This window comes from Euprymna scolopes, chromosome 42 (assembly GCF_053919585.1).
Source record: "Euprymna scolopes isolate OS-2025 chromosome 42, ASM5391958v1, whole genome shotgun sequence".
NCBI lineage: Eukaryota > Metazoa > Mollusca > Cephalopoda > Sepiida > Sepiolidae > Euprymna > Euprymna scolopes.
This window is the reverse complement of record NC_136523.1, coordinates 30,985,784-31,008,268: the sequence shown is the minus strand read 5'-3', so window position 1 is coordinate 31,008,268 and position 22,485 is coordinate 30,985,784. Positions and strand designations below refer to the sequence as shown.

The 22,485-nt window shown below is 32.4% G+C and overlaps 1 protein-coding gene across 41 annotated transcripts in view; it reads left to right on the top strand.

Moving 5' to 3' along the window:
* Positions 1-22,485, top strand: part of LOC145266992 (coronin-2B-like) — a 370,386-nt gene that overhangs the window by 257,657 nt on the left and 90,244 nt on the right. For all 41 annotated transcript variants that reach the window (XM_080122885.1, XM_080122872.1, XM_080122882.1 and 38 more), the window contains 4 exons: positions 10,685-10,801; positions 13,384-13,533; positions 16,961-17,125; positions 21,108-21,227. In XM_080122885.1, the coding sequence (XP_079979011.1) occupies positions 10,685-10,801; positions 13,384-13,533; positions 16,961-17,125; positions 21,108-21,227 (552 nt within the window). The remainder of the gene's footprint in view (positions 1-10,684; positions 10,802-13,383; positions 13,534-16,960; positions 17,126-21,107; positions 21,228-22,485) is intronic.

Here is a 22,485-nt window from a genome sequence, read left to right as displayed (position 1 = left end):
AGTGGCCTCTAGGCCTTGATAAGTGGTGATGCCTATGTAAAATTAAAAAAAAAAACAATTAAGTAATATTTACAAATAAACACTGTTGGTACTAATATTACAAGAAACATAATGGTGTAAGGGAAATAACTCTTCTTACCTTTAAGTTAACTATTTAAACAGTATATCAGATGAATTCAAAAACACATACAACCCTTGATCAGTAATAAATGAGGAAGAGAAATTTTTATTTACCCGAAATTACAAATCTTCAATTGAATGCTGAAAATGCTTTTGGGGAGTTTCTTTCGGCTGGAACAAGGTTGATAAAACAGGCTGGAGTTAGAAATGCACAGTTCACTGTACAGGTTAACAGCGGTAAGCACGGTGTCGTTTATACAAAATTTTTGGATTGTTCTAGAAAGTTCTGTTTGGGTTGAAAGAAACAGTACCTTTTTGTTCTCTTGGAGATCTTCTGGATTGTTCTTAAATTAAATTAAAAGAACATGTATTTTTTTTGTATTTAATTTTATTAAATATTAATAATCATTTATTAATTATGTTACACATTTTATATTAATTGCTAGCGGGGGTACCTGGCGTTGCCCGGGTGTTTGTGGGGGAGGGGGGGGTAATAAGCAATCAGGCAGGCTCGAACTCGTGACACGAAGGTGGAAAAGAAGAAAGTGAAAGAACAGCTGAGATCTTACCGCTATGCTAAGACACGAGAGGAAGTGAAAAGCGTTCAAATTTAACAATTTAAAAGTTGACTTGCAGAAATGAGTTCACGCAGGCGCAGAAACGAACGTTGGCTGAAGACCAGTTAAGCTTTCTACTGTTTCCCCACTATGTTGGGGAAGAACTCTCAAATGAATAGCAATTGTTTGATATGAAGGGTTTTTCCCACATTGATCAAAACTAATTGCTTTCAAGACGTTCCTGGTAGGAAAGCCAGGCAGCCTACTTCTCTCCGATTAGTTTCGCTGTCATACGAAAAAGATGAACAAATACGCAAAAGGATGGAAAAGAGAGAATTTTATAAAAGTTGATCAAAATAAATGTAGAGACGACGTCTGTTCACAAATCGTAGCTATTATGATCTAGGGAGTATATAAAAAGTTTTTAAAAAATAGTAAACCCCACCCCCCCAAGCCTTTCTTGGATATACAAAAACATGCGTGCCACTTTTGCCTTTTATATACATACAGATTATATTTTTTTTTATTTATTATGAAATTACTAATTAACTAGCGGGACCTGTGGAAATTTCATAGGGGACTCATTCATATGTAATATATTGATGTTTGCATTCTGTACATATTCAGCGTAAATGGAGATGCTCTGATATTATTGTGGCTCTTTTGTTAAAACTGCAAAAGTATTTATCTAAGCTAGCAGGGACGCCTGGCATAGCCCGGTCGTAAAGTACGCTTAAAATATGATATTTTAATTCTTGCAGATTTCATATATATTATTGTAGAGTTAATGTCCTATCGATTTTTATATATTATAAAGTTGTGATTTTCAAAAATATATATCCATATGATTTGAGTGCATCAACTTGAATCAAAACCGAAACCAAAACTTATGAAAAAAATATATATATAACCTTCAGTTATAATCAAAATCGAAACCAAACCTATGAAGAACTCTTGGTAAAATTATTTTTTACAAGAAATGGAAGTTCATAACAATTAAACGACAGTTATTCGGATGTAAGCGTGACACAAAATATATAAACAACACACACGCTATCCTATTAATATGTAGATTATTTATTGATTATTATATGTATATTATATAATTATTATATTTTTACTGATTTATTAATATAAAACACTAAAGGCACAATACTCATAAAGAAAAAGTCGATCACCATTTTTGAGATGCTTGATTCCAACCCACACCAGCCAGCAACCAGAACAGCGACAGTCAAGGAGAAAGAGAATATTCACTGACCCACTAATTATCGAATAAGTGATTGGTTTGATGTAAGCCAATCAGAATAGTAGGAATGTATAAGGGAGAATTTATTGTTTATTGAATCAACAGACAGGAATTTAACATTTGGGCTATTAGTCTATGAATCACTTAGTTACGAAGGGTGTAGCCACAATATCCATACCATGTGTATAAATCCTCGCGGTGTTTATGGGGATCAGTAGGAGGACTTCAGCAATAGGAAGAAAAATTGGGACTACTTCCTCTGTGGGTTAATGTGATAGTGCTGATGTAGCTCCTCTGAAGGAATCTAGGATTTTATTTGAACACCTGGATGTGTCAGAAAAGTCTTTATAAAGTTACATAAGATAGTGCCTAATTGGCTAGACATAAGAAATTTATATGTGGTATCTGTTGTTGTAAACCTACGGTATTTTGGTCTGGAGGGGAAAAACTGCAATGTTTTTATTATATAGGGATTGATTAATTAATATAAAACAAATATTTTAATATAAGGTATATGCTTTCTCATGACACATTCATGAAAAAGGCACATTACTCATAGAGAAAAAGTCGATCACCATTTTTGAGATACTTGATTCCAACCCACTGCAACCAGAACAGCGACAGTCAAGGAGAAACAATATTCACTGACCCACTAATTATTGACACAAAGCAAAAAAGATATTAATAAGTTTTTTTTTTTGTGCTGCAAAAAGGCTTCGGAGAAGAGGGAGTGGATGTTGTGGGAACTCAACGGTTGTACACAAGATATGAACTCTTTCGAACTGTATAAAAAGATTGAGAGGTACTGACTCTTGTGGTGTATGTGTACTTCGTAGTATGCCATCTTGGCGTTAAGTGCTACGACTGTTGTTCTCTGTATATTCTGTTTTGTTTTCAATACAAATACCTTTTTCTAACCTACGTTCGTGTCCATGTCTTCCTGCCACATCTGTTTTCATTGTCTTACCTATCGACCCTTCTAGGCCACAATAATATTTTTGGTACTTGTGCATAATTGGAACCAGACATAACCGAGGCCACCGAGAGTAAGTACAAGTCAATGAACATTACAACATGACATCTTTACCAGATTATCATGTAGGTATATGGTGCCTAAAGTTTCTTGTGTTCAACCACGTGACCACGCTAATAGCCATAAAAAATATTTTTCGTTGCTCCTTGTAATTTAAAGGTACTTTTTTCTAAAGAGAAAGAACAATTCTTCATTTGGGTAATTATATAATTGCACATTCATTTGGATAATTTTAATCGAACAAATTATAACAGTAAGTGAACCTCAGGTTGATATTTTTAACTGTTTATTTTCTTATAAGGCTAAAAAGCCTTATAAGAAAATAAACAGTTAAAAATATCAACATAATATTTGCTGTATTAGCAATAAATAGTATCGTTTCTTTAATTTATATTAACAATGTTATCAAACGGTATGAAAGTACTTTAATTTATATTAACAATGTTATCAAACGTTATGAAAGTACTTTAATTTATATTAACAATGTTATCAAACGTTATGAAAGTACTTTAATTTATATTAACAATGTTATCAAACGTTATGAAAGAACTTGAATACAGTTCTAATTAAATACACGTTTAATTATTAACAAATAACATTACTTACTTTACTATATTTGGTTGGAATAAAAATTTTCCCTTCTAATGGCACGTATCCAATTATGTTAAGTATTCTACCAGTGATACCGTATGATCTAATTTTAAATCCTTCTTAGATAAGAGAAAAATCCAGGTTGTCCTCGACGATCGTACATCTAAACAATATGATATAAATGCGGGAGTGCCCCAGGGGTCTATCCTTGGACCTCTATTGTTCCTGATATTCATAAATGACCTCCCCGACAAAATTGCCTCTGAGATGGGTATATATGCTGATGACGCTACACTCTATAACAGGCATTACAGGAAGACGAATGAACACATTTCTAAAGAAATGGCAGAAACACTAGAGGAAGACCTCCAATCTGTAGTGGAATGGGGACAAAAATGGTTGGTCACGTTCAATGCCGCCAAGACTAAACTAGTTTCATTCAATAATTACAAGAAACCCTCTCTACCACCTATAGCAATGGCCAACGACTCTTTATCTGAGAGTACATCTTTCAAACTCCTTGGCCTAACGTTCACAGGAAACATGAGTTAGAACAATTACATTGAAGGCATTGCCAGGGCCGCTGCAAGAAAGGTGGGCTCTCTCTACCGTGCTAGACAACTACTAACACCCGAAAGTATCCTGTACCTCTATAAGGCTACCATTCGCCCATGTATGGAGTAGTGCTGTCACATTTGGGCTGGTGCATCTGCTACTAGTCTCTCGCTCCTAGACAAGGTTCAAAAGAGGGTCGCAAACCTGATAGGCCTTGAACTGGCATCTAAGATTCAGCCTCTGTCCCATCGACGAAATGTTGCATCCCTCTGCCTGTTCTACAAGTATTTTAGTGGTGGATGCTCTGACGAACTGCAATTGTGCCCCCACGACGTGAGCACCCTCGACAAACCCGACAGGCTGCTAAATCCCACCCCCACACTGTAGAGATCCCTAGATGTAAAAAATCTTTCTTCTCCAATAGTTTCTTCCCCAGAACCACCAGACTTTGGAATTCCATTCCAGGTCCCTGCTTCCCCAACAGTACTGACGTGCAGAAGTTCAAGTGTAACGTGAACCGACATCTTGCTGCCTAAATCCCTACATAGTACCCCGTTAGTTGTTGCCCCTGATAGTAGCTCCCAACACCAAAGTGGCAATTTGCCTTGTTTGGGGTGAAAATGTAATAAAAAAAAATAAATAAATAGAAATAAAAAAATATTGTTGTATACCATTTGCAAGATTTAATTAAGATTCTCTTTGATTAGGTTGTTGTTTTTGTTCATTAATTAAAAACCATCCAGCAAATGAGGCGTAGACTATTTGTATAGAATGGATTTTTTAGTTCTAAATGCTCATTTCCCTGATTTTGAGTGTTGCTTTAATAGAATGAACGTCCACCATTGACCAGGTGTATGATTGCGCCATTCTTCAAATTATTTCTTTTTTATGGTGAGCGTTCCAAACGAACATGAAGTTTCTATTTGGATTGTTCAAACTACTATTCTCATCTTGGATGTTATTTTCACAACGTTTCGACCGATGTAACCTCCAATTTTCTTCAAGTGTATCTTGTTGAAGGTAAAATTCAACTTCACTGAAAAAATTTTTAAAAATCCAAGTCTTGTTTTTCTATAACATTTTTTTCTCTCCATGGTGGCTAGCCAGCGTTTTCTGTAGTCGATCGTGCATAACAGGACATTCATAAGAGCAATGAGGTTTTTGAATATTTGATTTTTTTTTTTTTTTTTTTTTTTTTTTTTTTGTGATTTTGGTTCACTTTCGTATTTTTGCATATCTCGTCTATTAAAGAGATCTGTTTGAACAATGCCTCGTAAGCCAGTATTTTATAGTAGAAGAAAAAGAAACAAAGCTATGAAATCTGCTTCGAAACGAAGATCTTAAGACAGACAAGAATTCACAAGATGAAGTTGGGGGAGGGGGTTTAGCCGCTTCCAGTTGTTACTGATTCATTGTTTTATGGATCATGTATATGAATAATCCTAGAATTCAGTCATTATTTATATGTAAACATATATATGTATATTACTTGGAATCCAAAAAATTATTTCTAAACTGATTGATTAGCCTAATTTGATTTCTCTAAACTAAGATTTTTTTTCTCATATATATGTTAGAAATTAACAGTCTTTTCTTTTTGTGGTCTTTTCAGATTTGAATTATATACCAATTGCTAAAAATAAGTTAAATATCAACATATATCCCTATCAGTATGGCAAGAAAGACACCGGCTAAATCAAGTGTATTTGAACACTTTTTGCTATCTAAAGATAATAAGTTTTATGTTTCTAACTGTACAGTAAATGAAGATGAGAACGATGACAGTGGAACGAGAAAGCTGTGTGAAAGTAAGATAAGTACATTTTGTGGTGTTGGTAAAAAGGTGCTCCAACAAGAGCTTATAATTTGTATATAAAAGCCAAGTACGTCCAAGGATGGAATACTGCTGCCATATCTGGGCAGGAGCTGCTAAAAACAGCCTATCCTGCCTTGACAGAGTACAAAATAGACTTTGTGGCTTAGTGGGGGTTGCCAGGGACGCTGGGAAAATGGTGGGATCCTTTTACCGCTCCAGAAGATATCTCACTACTGATGCAATTCTCTATCTGTATAAAAGCCAAGTTCGTCCAAGAATGGAGTACTGCTGCCACATCTGGGCAGGAGCTGCTAAAAACAGCCTATCCTTCCTTGACAGAGTACAAAATAGATTTTGTGGCTTAGTGGGGGATGCCCTTTTCTCTTCCCTGCAACCTTTTTCCCACAGAAGAGACGTTGCAAGCCTATCTTTGTTTTATCGTTATTTCCATGGCAGGTGCTCATCTGAACTCCAATCTCTGGTCCCCCCTCGCCAATATTTTACGAAAAATACCCGTCTAGCTGAATTCACTATCAAAAACTTTCCCCCACTCTTTATCTATGCCTAAATCAAAACGTAGATTCCATGAACAAAGCTTATTTCTTAGAACTGCACACATGTGGAACTCTGTTCTGTCTACCTGCTTCCCTCCTGACCTCAACTTCAAGTCCAACGTAAACAAATTCTTGATGAACCGCCCCCTTAAGTAGACACTTTAAATATCCACACTAATGTACTGTACTTACAATAACCCTTATCCCTGAGTGGCTAGATAAGTGGTGACTACCTTGTTAAAAAAAAAAAAAAAAAGAGACATTTGGAACGTCACCATCCAAATATTTTTGAAAAGGTTAGAGAAAATGATCAAACTGTATCAGTCTCAAAAGCTTCAACTTCAAAATCTTCTCAAAGACCTGATGAAAGTCAAAGTGATCTGAGGAAATTTGTAATGTCTTATAAAATTACTGTTACTATGACCGCAGAAACGTTTCAGAAGAGCATAATTGATGTGGTTGTTCAAAATAATATGCCTCCTGCTCTGTTTTCTCAACCAGCATTCCAGCAGCTTATTGGCGAAATGGCTAGAAAGTTCAATATTTCCTTGGAGAGACATAACATTAGGAAAATTATCATAGATGAAGTAAATACAAAAAAAAGAACTATGAAACATTCTTTCAGGCCGGTATCTGTTTTTGAAAATGGACGCAACAACAAGGCACAGAGTCAATTACTTTGCAATAAAATTAAGGTTAAAGATACAAAAGCAAAACCTGGCAGCATTATTCAAGGTTTGATTGAGAATGTTTTGAAAGAACGCAATATTGATAAAGAAAACATCAGCATTGTTACTGACAATGCCTCTAACATGATAAAAACTATAGAAAAGCTAAATGAAAGTCAAGAAAATGAAGAAAAAGAAACTAGTGACACCACTGGTAAAACTGCTGTATCATTAATTGAAAGAGACCAACAACAATTAGATGAACATGTTGATGATGTTGCTGAAGAAGTGTCATAACTTTGTAAGATCAGGCACTTGCAATGTGCTGTACATACACTCCAGCTTGCCATCATGCTGTGAATTTGATAGGAAAGTTAAGGTATGTTGCATTAGCCACAAGAACTCCAAAAATAGATGCGATTGTAAAAAGAAGAGCTGGTAAAGGAATTTTACTTGACCAGGTTACACGTTGGGGAAGCACATATTTGATGGTGCAAAGACTGCTTGAGGACATAGACAACCCATCATTGTCTCTGAAAGTCAATGGCACTCAGCAACAGAATTGGAGGAGCTTCTTTTGCTACCATACATTGTAACAAAAAAAAGTTACAAGTTGAAGACTTGACAGCAGGAGAGTTTTTATTCGAATGGAAAAAATTAATTTTCAATCTGACTAAAAAAGGACGCCTTCCAGCTAATGAGATACTCGACTCAATGAACAGAAGAGAGCCACAGCTTACTGACGATGACATTCTGTTGGCTTCAATATTTGTAGATAAAAAAAAAAAAACGATTATTGTTAGTGGAAGAGCAGTGCAAAAGAACAAAAGAATGTCTTTGCAAACTTGGAATACAAATGAAAGATCTTGTGAGCAAATCTCTACTCTGTGCGAATATTCATCTTCATCTTCAAGTGATGCTGATAATTTTGAAAATTTTGTTAAGAAATTAGCACTACAGAAAGCTAAGAAAAGAAAACTAGACAGCGCCACCACTGAAGCTCGGCCTGTGGAAGTGAAAATAACTCAAATTAAAGATTTCGACAGAGCATTGGCAGGAATAGAAAATATTGAATACAACAGCAAATGCCAATTATCTTTGCAGGAAATAATCAAAGGTTACCCAGAAGTAATAAAAGAAATAGCTCTCATCGTTGCAGCAATTTGCATGAAGAGATTCTTCTCAGTTCTGAAACTGATGAAGAGTGATCTTTGAGCATCAATGAAAGAAGACATTATAGAAGCCATGTTATTTTTAAGGCCTTGCAATCATGGAACAGTTTCATGTTTCATTTCAATAAAGGATTAATTGATTATAATATTGTTCTTTTTTTTTTGTTTAAGCAGTTGTCTTTTTTAGTTTATATGTTTAGTTATTTGCAATTTAAGTATTTTCTATGTATATTGTATTTTCTTATATGTTGTGTTGAAAAGCCGCTTGTTTTAACACCAGTAAAAAAAACTTCTTTATTATAAAATATTAAAGAAAAATTTAGCTTCTGTAGATGTAATTTTTTTGGCTTGATTTAACTTTGATGACTGCCAATTATGAAAAAATAATCACCCATTAAAAAGTTGTAAACTTCAAAAAAAAAAAAAAAATTATACACAAGACATTTTATTACAGGATAATAGTAATTTTAGAGAGTTTGGTGGTTCACACTTGTTTTTGCACCTCTTTTTTATGTTCATAAAAACCTTTAATTATAAGTATGGGTAAATATAAGAAAAATCGAAAAAGTTAAATAAGAAATAAAACATTCATGGTTATTTATTTTTTTGCAAAGCTATTTTACGTCTTTACATCTGAGATAATTTTAATTTTAAAGGTCTTTTCAGTAAAAACTAATTATTTTCGATAAAAAATAATTCGTAAAATTTTCGAAAAAGTTTTGAGTAAAAAAATTTATTAATGTTTTGTGTTATTTCATTTGGAAAACATTGTTTTATATGTTTATATGTATAAAAACAATTTAAATTCAAAAATAAACATCGTTCAGATTATAGCTATAAATTATAAAAATTTAACATATTTATAGCTTTCACATCATTTTATTGCTAAAAAAACAATTTTAAAAACAAAAAGTGGATCAATAAATAATTAGGTAATATTTAAACTTTTACGCAGTGACATAAAATAAGAAAATTATATAAAAATATTTAATTCTTATCTTTTAAAAAAATCAGAGTCGGAGTCAGTTCTAAAAAATTATAGGAGTCAGAGTCGGATGTTCAGAGTCCCGACTCCCCAGCCCTGCTAGGAAACCCATAAAACAACAATCATGCACATACTCCAACACTAGTTTCTTTAAACTACCACACTTTAACAATAAAATAACATCAGCTTTCTGCAGAGCCATCTGCAGAGAAAAATTAAACATCAGACTCACACACTCCAGACCCACACTGGGACAACAATTGTCTAAAACCGAGAAAACAACAAACAATGAATTGCCCCATCAACAACTTAAAACTGTGTGGATGCACATACTCAGTTTATCAATTACAATGTGCAGTATGTAGCAAGTTCTACATTGGAAGCACAATTAGGCCATTACATATATGCATAAAAGAACACACCACCACAAAGGCATAATCATTCTACAAGCACATATCACAAAGCCATAACCTTACCAAAGATATAAAGTTAATATTAGCCATTAGCCATGGAAAGGGATCAAGGGAACTTAGGATTGAAAGAAGCAATATTAATAAAAACAAAAAAACTTAAACCCAAAATAAATAACAAAACAGAACTGAATTACAACCTGCTAATATAATTAACAATATATACATATTATAATAAATAAAGATACAAAACATTTATCAACTCAAAGTAAACAGTAGCTCAGAATCAAATAACAACTTCCTCGTGATACATACATGAATAAAAAAAAAAAAGATTGAAAATTTCCCAAATTATTATCAAGGGAGATAAACTGTCCATTTTAATAACAAGAGTTATGCACTTGCACTAATTAGACACAGACATAAAACAATGAAAAACGATTAAATTAAACTAAAACTAAAACAGAAAGTAAAAAAATTATAGTAAATGGATAATAAATAGACAATAAACAACAAATAAAGAAAATAATATAAAAAAAAATACTTATGTACATACTTGCATGTGTTAAAAAGTTGAAAAACAATTTTAAATCGAAATTGATTTGACGTCAATCTGTGTTCGTTCCTATAACGGCCAATTAGAAAGAAAAAATATATAAGACCAAACAAATATTTTTCTAATGCCATCCTTGATAATGGGATTTTAATTCTGAAAACTTGGATTCCATGCTAACAACACCATATACACCTAACAATAATAAAGAAAATTATTGGGAGAAAAAAATTGTTATTCCCAAATACTTGTAAAAGCATACAATCAACGGAGAAAAAAATTACATTGCATTGCCTTCAAAAAAATAATTTTTTTAAAAAATCCTTTAACACTATACACAGTGTTTTGAGCAAACTACAACATCCTCACCTCCCCCTCCCGTTTTTAATAAATAATTTTTTTTCTTTTCTTTTCTCTTCAGACTGGACGAGTGGACATAAATGCTCCCAGGGTGACTGGTCATGCAGGCACCGTACTTGACATCAAATGGAATCCATTTGATGATAACGTCATCGCCTCTGCAGCCGATGATAACACGGTACGTAATGAATTTGTTTTTCTGCCCTACAATAAAGTTTTTGTTTTTGTAATGCTAATAAGTCACCACTTATTATGACTAAAAGCAACTCAGTTGAATGATGAAGAATATTATGAGAGGATTTTTATACTAATGAATCACTACTTATCAAGGCTAAAAGTTAATGATATAGTCAGTTGAATAATATTATAATAGGATTTTTTATATTAAAGAGCCTTGACTTTAGGTGATATTCTTTCAGGATGGGTCGAGCTGGCTGCTTTGATAGAACACACAGTGTCCTGAATGAACATAGATTGTGCACGACAGTCCATAGTGGCTAAGATAATTATCAGCACCCAGTTCTCGAACAAACAATAAACACAGTAGACTTGTGGACCAGATGTATGTTCGACGTCGGCTTTGATGATGTGTAAATGCGTCGTCATCAATCTTGGCGTGGTTCTGGAGCTATTGCTTCATGGATGAATACTCCTCGGTTACAGCACACAGCATGGCCAAACCAACGAAGTCTCCTCTTTAAAAGAGTTTGGTTAACAGGGATGGTCCTGCATCGCATTCAGATTTGCATATTGGGAGACAAAATGATGTCAACAGATCTGCAGAATTCTCTGGAGGTAGTCTAGGTTAAACACTATCAATTTTTCAAGATTTGCAACTTTCATCGGCTAGGTCAGGTCTCAAAGCTGTAGAGAAGCGTCTGATAAATTTGAACTTTCATGCAAACATTGAACCCAAGTATTTGAAGCGATCAACCTCCTGTTGAGAAAAATCATGCTTTTCTTGGAGAGTAGGAATCCTGTGGAGAGGATCTTTGTTTTCTTGAATTGGAAGCCATGTTTAATTTCACAAGAGTTTCCAATAGGTAGCTATTCTGTACAAGTCTTGGAGATGAAGAATTTTAACTGGGTAGCTGTTCTGTACAGGTCCTGTACTTTATAATTTTGTATGCAAAGAGCAAAAAATTATGTGTTGGAATGTTAAAGATTCAATATTTTTATGGAGAAACCCTGGTTTCTGATTGGCTCCATTTGATTCGTCAGTTCCTATCATCAGTGTCTATAAGTAGAACCTTCCAATTTTCAGTGTTCCTACCCTCCTCATATCAAAAATATTACAACATTTACCTTCGCATCAATTTTAGATGTGAATTGGTGTATTTTGTCTGTGACTAATTGGATGTCAGCAAAGGTTTCTCCAGGAATACCTATGTCGTCAGCATAGTCAAGGTCAGTCAGATTGAAATTGTTGTCAACATAGACACCAGTAAACTCAGCTAGTGAGTTGCAGGTGATCTAGTTACTCATAGTTTAATAGTGTGGGGCGAAAGAACTTGGATTTCTGACCATAGCAGCAAAAAATACTAATGTTATGTAGAGCAGTGCATATATGTACACTGTACGTAATTAGCCTCTTAATCTTGTTAACATGTTATCTATTTAATGTGTGTGATGTCTTCCAATACGTTATCATCTGGTGTATAAATGTTTCTCTTGTTGATGTGCGTATAATGATTATCTGTATGTGTTGACATGCTAAACAGTTTATAGTCAGAAGGACGGTTAAACATCTTTTACATTTGTGCTGAACAAAGAACGACATACCTTGAATCACAACCATTTCTGTCTGTTCTGACGTGCTCCTGAAATGTAGCCATGTCTTTCACGAAAAACTCACACAACCATATTGTTTTATATTTATATATATTGTGGTTGTGATTTGTTGGGTTTTGAGGTGGCACGCCGTTCCTTTCTCCACAACTATACATGTTCATCTTCCTAGTACAGTGCTCTCATGACGGCCATCGTTTGTCTCTTCTCCACAGAAGTTACAGACTGACTTAACTAACTTATGTGTAAATCTAAGATTCATTACGCCATCACTACACATAGCCTAAACATTCTTGCCAATTAAACATATTTACATTTGTGCTGGTCAAAGAAAAACATGCCTTGAATCACAACCATTATCGTCTGTTCCGACGTACTCTTAAAATGTAACCATATCTCTTGCGAAAAACTCAAACAACCAAATTGCTCCATATTTATATTTGTGATTGCGAGTTGTTGGTTCCGAGGTGGCACGCCATTTTCTTTTCTACAACTACATATGTTCATTTAACTTTTATAATCATAATAATTGGCCATTATAATACTCATCATAATAATCAACTATTTTACTTTCCAGTGTTTTTTGGTAGACTAACAACATAACACTAAGGAGTCTACCCTTTATCAAGGCCAAAAACCACTGAAGAATAAGGTTTAATAAAATGAGATTAGAGCTTGGAAGTGGTCTTGGAAGCGGCCTCAGGCCTTTGTCACTATATTTCAAATTAATCTTCCCCCCTCAAAAAAAATCTCATTATGTTAGCCTTCAGCTCATCCTTTGCGTTGCAGCTGGATCTGCAAATAGAATGAAAATATAGTGACTGTTTTCATGAAAAGCAAAACTGTCGATGAAAGTAAAAAAGAAATATGCATAAAATTAGCAGTCGAAAATTTTGGCCAAAAATCGTTTGCACTCTGTATTTACACGCATCACAAAAATTGTACATTCTTTGTTTTTATTATTATTTCAAGGTGAAAACGTGGCGAATTCCCGATCATGGCTTACACAGTAACTTAACAGAATGGTTAGTTGACTTGCATGGACACCAGCGTAAAGTGACCAATATCGAATGGCACCCAACCGCCTCCAACATTATTCTCAGTGCTGGTATGGATCACAAGGTAAGCAATGGCACTTGCTTTATTTCTTTCAAAAAAATACTTTATCCTGCTTGGATTTTTTAAAAATTTATTTTGGACAATCTTGTAGACATAGTTACTTTCTTTGTAAAAAAAAAAAATATATATATATATATATATATTTCAAAGTTTTTTTCCTTGAAATTATTTATAAGTTGAGAGTTCAACCTAATTAAATAAAATACAAAAAAATCTTTGATGTATGTACCCTTCACATAATGAAAATGTAATGTTCTAAAAATCACATAAATTGATCAAGTATTTTTTTTTTTGTTTTTGTTTTTTTTTTTTCATAAATAGAAAATCATATTTTTACTATTTCTAATCATAATCCTTCACATAAAAGCTGGTGAATCAAGACACAGCATTATTGTTTACTCATAAAATTTGATTTGCTTAGTTAAAAAAAAAAAAACTTGATCAATTTACATAATATTTGGAATATGACATTTTTGTTCCATGACGTGTACATAGCATGCATTATAAAGATTTTTCTTTATTTTTGTTTTTCATTTAAATTGAACTAAGATAAGCAATGACGAGCGGAAAACAAACTTTCATCTTATTTGAAAAAAAGAAAAAAAATTAGAAAATTTTACTTGTAAAGTAGTCACAAAATGAAAATGTCATGTTTCAAAAATTATGTAAATTGATCAAGTATTTTATCTATCTATCTATTTATCTATCTATATATCTATATATAGTCTTGGACTTCCGGTTTGTTGACTGTCATGGCTCTTCTGAGCTGCGGCATTGTTTGGCTGGGGAAAAATATATATATATATATATATATATATATATATATATATATATATATATATATATATATATATATATATATATAAAATGAAAATTACAATTGAATTTACCAAAATGATCCAAGATGGTAAAATTAAAGTAAATTATAAATATTAAAGAATTAATATTTATAAAATTATCTCAGCCAGATATAAAAGCTCGATAATACCAAATAGGAAATAGAGCTTATAATATGAGCAAACAGTTAATGAAATATGTTAAAAAACACTTTGAAATGAGTTAAAAACATATTTAATCTGAAAAGGAAACACTAGATAAATGGATAGTCCTTAATCCGTGGAGTTTCGAAGAAATACTCTCCTTCTCATCAGAGGGTAGAAATTAGCAAAATGCAGGATCGGATTTTGCATGCAGAAGTATTTGATGAAACAATAAGTCCAAGATCTTACTTGAAAACAAAATAAGTTAAGCAGAGGGAATATGGTAAAGAGAAAGGTGATTACACATTAATGGATAGTCTGGTGGAAGATAAAAAATCCAGTGACGGTAAAATCCAAATGTAAAACTTCAAGAAAGTTAAAAGAATTTCCATTTGTACAAGCAAAATCCAAGGAAATCCCGTAATTGGAAGAAGATGGTCCATAATAATCCAGAGGCAGAAATCCATGGAATAATTCACAAAAATGTGTACAAGGAAAAAATAATATTAATAAAAGAAAAATAAGATGTGCTTTTCACTCTACTTCCGAGACATAACTATAAAAGAGAGTATTTCTTCGAAACTCTGCGGATTAAGGACTATCCATTTATCTAGTGTTTCCTTTTCAGATTAAATATGTTTTGAACTCATTTCAAAGTGTTTTTTAACATATTTCATTAACTGTTTGCTCATATATATATATATTGACTTATCTTATATGTAATATACTGAGTTCTTGTAATTCAGTAAATTTTCATATACCAATAGGTTTTAAGCCAAAAATGGTTGATTTAAGGATTAAGCTACAAAATTATCACATTTCATAATTGAGCATTAATATACTGTGTGTGCAAAATCAAGACTTCAAGACAAGGTGTTGATGGCAGCAAAAAGTGTATTTCATTTTACATTACAATTGTTTCAATGTCTAGTTCGACAATTTCAAACATTATATCGTTTGAAAATTTTAAAAAAACAGCATTTCTTCAGACTGTTTATTCAGTGTGTTTATTCATGAAGTCTGAAGAAATGCTGGTTTTTGAAAATTTTCAAATGATATAATGCTTGAAATTGTCGAAATAGACATTGAAACAATTGTAACGTAAAATGAAATACACTTTTTGTTGCCATCAACACCTTGTCTTGAAGTCTTGATTTTGCACACACAGTATATATATATATATATATATATATATATATATATATATATATATATATGACTACTTCTTTTAATCACAAATTGATAAACAGATATAATTTTATGCATAAATTTTCAGTATTTACTTCAAAAGTGCTCAATATATAGGTAGAGCTAGGTAATAAGTTATGAAAATATATGTGGCAATTAATCTACACAGAATATTCCGCGTTTCATTTCCATTCGTGTGAGAATTCTCCTGGCATAAACCTGACAAATTCTCACAAGAATGAAACGTGGAATATTCTGTATAGATTAATTGCCATATACATATTATTTTTTCCTTTGAAATGAGTAATTTGTATATTTTATTTATTTATTTGCAAACTGTTATCCTTATCTTCATAGTTGCTATCCCTTCGCGGTTAACCACCTGACAAAAGTCACAGGAATAATTGGCCAAAACGTTGTGAAACAATTATGAAGATGTGGATAACAGTCCACAAATAAATAACTAAAATAAAATCATATTTTTACTATTTTGAACGATATTAATAATAAATCATAGCCATTCATATGCTAATTTTGATCTCGGTAATTCGAATTGAGTTGTCTCTATTAAAACTGGCAGATTAAACCAACCATCATTGTTTACTCATAAAATTTAATTTTCTTGGTTGAAAGAAATAATCAATTTACTTAATTTTTGGAATATGACATTTTCGTTCCATCATGAGTATGTCCGTCGAAAATTATTCTTTATTTTTTGTTTTCTGTTAATTTTTTAAAATATTTTTAAACATTTTTTTTTTAAATATTTAATATTTAAAAAAAATATTTTTATTTTCTTAATTAAAAAAAAATTTTTAACGTTTTTTATATCGTTTTAAAAATATATAATAATTTTTTTTTTCATTTTTAATATCTTTTATAGTTTTAAAAATATATAATAAATTTAAAAAATGTTTTAATATTTTTGATATTGTTTTAAAAATATATAATGAAATTAAAAAATGTTTTAATATTTTTATATCATTTTAAAAATATATGATAAAGTTTTTTAAAAATGTTTTAATATTTTTTATATTGTTTTAAAAATATATAATAAATTTTAAAAATTTTTTATATTTTTTATATCGTTTTAAAAATATATGATAAAATTTTAAAAAAGGTTTTAATATTTTTTATATTGTTTTAAAAATATATAATAATTATTCAAAAAACAGTTCAATTTAAAAACAAAAAGTTGCACCATTTATTTAATTATTATTTTTTTTTTTTCCTGTAAATAATATCCAACTTTCTATTTGCAGTGTTTTTTGTGGAACATTGAACGTGCTGAGCCGATTAATGTGATGAGTTGCCACACCGACACAGTGTTCTCAATTAGTTGGAACCGAGATGGTAGTAATTTTGTCACAACCAGTAAAGATAAGAAAATCCGCGTGGTGGACCCAAGAGGGGCAAGAATTGCTGTGGTGAGTTTAAAAGAAAAATTGTTTTTCTTCCATTCATTGGAAAATGTGGAAACAACTTATTTCAACGACGATCAAATTTGGTAGAAACTCAAGCATTTCTGCAATTTATTGAAATTACAGTTCAGACTATTATTATACTGAAGCTAGCTTTTAATTAACCTTTGTTTTTCTAAGGCTTTTAGATATTACCATATATATGTTCATAACTTATATAATTAATTTGTTTAATGTAGCTAGCTTTAGTTTCGTAACACGTTTTAAGAATTTTTGATTGGCTAATGAATCTGATTGAATTATATTTATATATGTAAAGGGCAAAATGTGTATGTGTGTTTGTATATCTTGCAAAATTTTCGACACATGCGACACATCCTCACAAGATTGGTATCGTTTTTAAGCTCGATCCTTCGGTCAACAAATATCGAAAAATTAACCAAAAGGATTCATTCCTTCACTCTCAACTGGGCAGTTTTGTACAAGGAGGGGGTCACTTTTTTCGCCCCGCTACTATATATATATTCCTTATTCTTCTTTCTGTAACCCTTATTGACTTGATAAAGTAATATAATTCCTATGTAACTTTACGCTTTATCTTAACTTATATATATATATATATATATATTTTTTTTTTACATTTTCACCCCAAACAAGGCACATTGCCACTGTGGTGTAGGGGGTTACTATCAGGGGCAGCAGCTACTGGGGCAGTATGTTGAGATTTGGGCAGCAAGATGTCGGTTCACGTTACACTTGAACTTCTGCATGTCAGTACAGTTGGGAAAGCAGGGACCTGGAATGGAATTCCAGAGTCTAGCCGTTCTGGGGAAGAAACTACTGGAGTAGAAAGATCTTCTACATCTAGGAATCTCTACTGTGTGGGGTGGGATTTAGCTGCCTGTCGGGTTTGTCGAGGGTGTCTACGTCTTGGGGGCACAAGTGTCTGCAGTTCGTCAGGGCATTCACCACTAAAATACTTGTAGAACAGGCAGAGGGATGCAACGTTTCGTCGATGGGACAGAGGCTGAATCTTAGATGCCAGTTCAAGGCCTATCAGATTGGCGACTCTCTTTTGAACCTTGTCTAGGAGCAAGAGACTAGCAGCAGATGCACCAGCCCAAATGTGACAGCAATACTCCATACATGGGCAAATGGTAGCCTTATAGAGGTACAGGATACTTTCAGGTGTCAGTAGTTTCCTAGCACGGTAGAGAGAGCCTACCTTCTTCGCAGCGGACGATCAAGCCTTTATGTGCTTTAGACTAAACATACAATATAACATTAGCTACTTTTATTTTCTCTACCGCTCTCCCTCGACCCAGGACTGCACCATAATAAACAAAGTCTCTGACAGTATAGACACAGCACTCTCCCTCGACACTAGCGCACAAGTACATGTATTTGGTGACTTTAAAGTTCATCACAAAAACTGGCTTGGATTCTCTACTCACAATTCTTTTTCAATTTTGATCTCTTAACGGTTATTTTTACCAGCTAAAAAACAAATCGAATATGTTCCACAGATCCAGATTCCTTATATATCAAGTTCAAGTCTGTAGACCAAAAATTGACAGAGTAGTTTGGAAGAAACCATTCCTCATATAGACAGACAAGGTCATATATCATTCAATGTTTGATTATATGGTTAAGTGACAGTTTTAGTCATTTAGAACTACTTTAAAGCTTCACCGCTCACTCATTTTTCAACCAAATTTCAAACAATTATTACAGTTTTTAGATCAATTTTTGTTCAGTAAAACAAAAGGTATGATGAATTAACTGGTGTTCAAAATCAAAAAAATCTAAAAAGGTTTTTTTCTAGTTGGTTTCCATAGCAACCACATTGCTTCAGCGACTCGTGTTGCTACTAATTCACCGCTCTCACGCAAAGAGAAGTAACAAGTGAAACAGAGAATAAAAGCAGACGGGTGTCGTACATTGTTTTATATACGTGTATGTTATGTTTTGGGGGGCAAAAAATAAGACTGAAATTAAACAAAGAACAAGTGAATTTACAGGAAACCTGCAAAAATCATGGATTACAATAGAAAAATGTGAACATGAAAAGTAATATGATTAAGCTTAAACATGGAAAAGAAAAATAAAAGGACTAGATATTCTAGTAAAAAATATAAATTTATAACTTAAAATATTGCAGCATTAAGAATTGATTATATAATATTAAATTGAATTTTTTTTTAAAATTCTTAATGCAGCAATGTTTTAAGTTAGAAATTTATTATATTTTTGACTAGAATATCTTGTCCTTTTCTTTTCCATTTTCAAGCTTAACCATATTACTCTCCATGCTCTCATTTTTCTATTGTATAATATATATATATATATATATATATATATATATATATATATATATAATTTGATTAATATATACAAAAAGATCCATTACTTTATTATTTCATTCATTTCTATAGTATGATTCTTGCAAAATATACAATTAAAAGATGACCTCATTTGCATTAAGGAAAATCGATTTTATTAAATAGTGGTGTGTTAGTTATTGTTTATAGTGAGAATTGTTTTACGTGTTCTATTTAAGTTTATTAAATTTGATTTTTTTTTTTTTTTTTTTTTTTTTTTTTTTTACATAGGCATCACCACATTATCAAGGCCAAGAGGCCACTCAAGGATAAGGGTTAAAGAGTGTACAGTAGAAATTGGACAATATAGTAATCATTAGTAATGAAAATTTGGTAAATCTGATAACTTATATGGAACGGCTCATCAAGAACTTATTTACGTTAGACTTGAAGACAACCATATTGTAGTCAGCCGGAAAGCAGGAAAACGGAAGACAATTCCACAGGCGAGCAGTTCTAAGAAAGAAGCTTTGTTCATGGAATCTACGTTTAGGTTTAGGCACAGATAAAGAGTGGGGGGAATTATTGATAGTGTTTACAGCTAGACGAGTGTTTCTTGTAAAAGATTTATATTGATACGATATTTAATTTCATTTATTTTCACTGACATCGTTTTTATTTTTTTTAGAAATCGGTTTGAATTATTTCACCTGGGCGCCAACTTTGTTCGTTTTTTTTTTTTGTTTTGTTTTTCTTTTCTTTTTTTTTTGGCAGATATTAAAACTTAAAACAATTCACACAAACTTTCAAGCATTATTTTTTTTTAATTAGTTTAAATAAAATAATTTCCAACATGATTTTGCAATTAACGTTGTGGTCCAGTGGATTTTTATTTTAAAATAAACAAACAATCCAATTCAACTACAATTCTTTATTTAAAACAAAAAAAAAACTTTCATTTATATTTTTTTACCAGTTTTTTTTTTCTTCACATGTTTTTTGACATCGTAACTGCTAATTTTTTTCTTTTAATAACACAATAAGTCATAACTCATCATTTTTATGACATGAAAACATGTAGTTCAGTTAATGCAAATTCTACTTTGGTACTTTAAAACTGATTATTTAGTTTGTTTTCGTTGCAACAGACCGTATATATAAACAATTCTTTCTAGACTGAGGTAGCATAAAAGAAATTTATATATAAATATGACTATATATAAATATATAGTCATAAAAAGGTGGTCAATATCCAGAGAATAGCTTCTCTTTGTATACTTTCCGACAAAATATTTGGTGAAGAGTTTATCACATACTTCTTTTTTGGGGGGGAGAGGGATTACATTTTTGTGTTTTCATCCGTTCTTTTATTTTTGAAATTTTCGTTGGGGTAATAATGGAGTTGACATATAATGAAAAACTGCTCAATATCCTTAGTATAGCAGGTGTGTCCAAACCGAACTTTATGTCGACCCTGGCAACGCTGGGTATCCATGCTTATATATATATATATATATATATATATATATATATATATATATATATATACACACACATCCTCATCTATTTCTTAATTTGGACCCAGATGTTTACCTAACAACCCTAACTCTTCCTTACCTTTTGTTTTTGTATTGATGTGTGCATCTGTCATCTTCATCTTTTTCCAGGAAGGATCCGGTCATCAAGGCGTAAAAGCTTCCAAGTCTGTCTTTCTTGCCGACACAAATCGCATCTTCACAACTGGATTCTCGAAACTAAGCGAACGACAATATGCCATCTGGGATGTGGTATGTAAAAATATGATTGCATTCTTAGATACATATCTACAAGGTGCCTTCAATAAGTTTCCAGACATTTTTTTTGTCCAAGCATTTAAAATTGTTGTTGACTCTTGAAAAGTCAGCATGTTATTGCTATACATCTTATGAGATGACTGACCAATTTTTATGATTTCAGATTCAAATGAACAGCTATAGCAGGAATTAGAATACACCCTGCTAAAGCCTGATTGTCACAGCTTGTAAATTTCAAAACTGTAATCTGGACGTGACGATACTTTAGAAGAATGATATGCAATGAAATTCTGTTTTCAACTTGGAAAAATGTTACAGAAACGTATAGAATGCTTCAAACTGCTTTTGGACTATTTTGTATGAGTTGAGCATCAGTTTTTGAGTAGCATAAGAGATTCAAGGAAGGTAGGGAATCTGTGAGGGATTATGAGAGGTGTAAGAAAGTCAGAACAACAGACTTGATTATCCAAATAAAGGATTTTATGGATAAGAACCATCAGGTGCCTATAGAGTCAGTAAGTGTACAGTTTGATGGCAGTGTGAGAACTGAATACACAATTATTCGCAATGAACCGAAGATGTAGAAGATTTTTGCGAATGCACCAGTCCACAACTCCATCCTTGTCATAGACTATTTGACCAAGATGGGCATCAAGACTTCCTCACCTTTCCTTATAGCCCTGACCTTGCTTCCTGTGACTTTTGTTTATTCCCTCAGCTCAAGGAAAACCTTAGAGGTTGTTGTTATGAGGCAATTGAGGAGACGAAAGAGGTTGTGACGAGGGTCATTGACACGCTCACACAAGAGGACTTCCATGGGGCTTTCCAGAATTTGTTGGAATGCTACAACAAGTGTATTGCAGGTGTTGCAGCCAGAGGAGAGTACTTCGAAAAATCTATAGTTTCATGTGTGCTATCAAAAAAAGTGCCTATATGAAAAAAAAAAAGTCTGGAAACTTATTGAAGGAACCTCGTAGGTATGTAAAGAATAATGAATGTATGTTATCATTTTTCATCCCTTTTTTTTTTTTTTTTTTAAATACCATGCATAAAAAAGTGTTTGGGAGATAATCTTCCCTAACATATTATATTCTGAAACTACATTAACCATTGTGATTATGTTTTGCATTTCTGAATTTTTGAGATGAGGATTGATCGCTCATATTACTTGGATTATTCGGACTACTGTTCTCATCGTAATTGTTATTTTCACAATGTTTCAATCGTTGTAACCTCCAACTTTCTTCAGGTG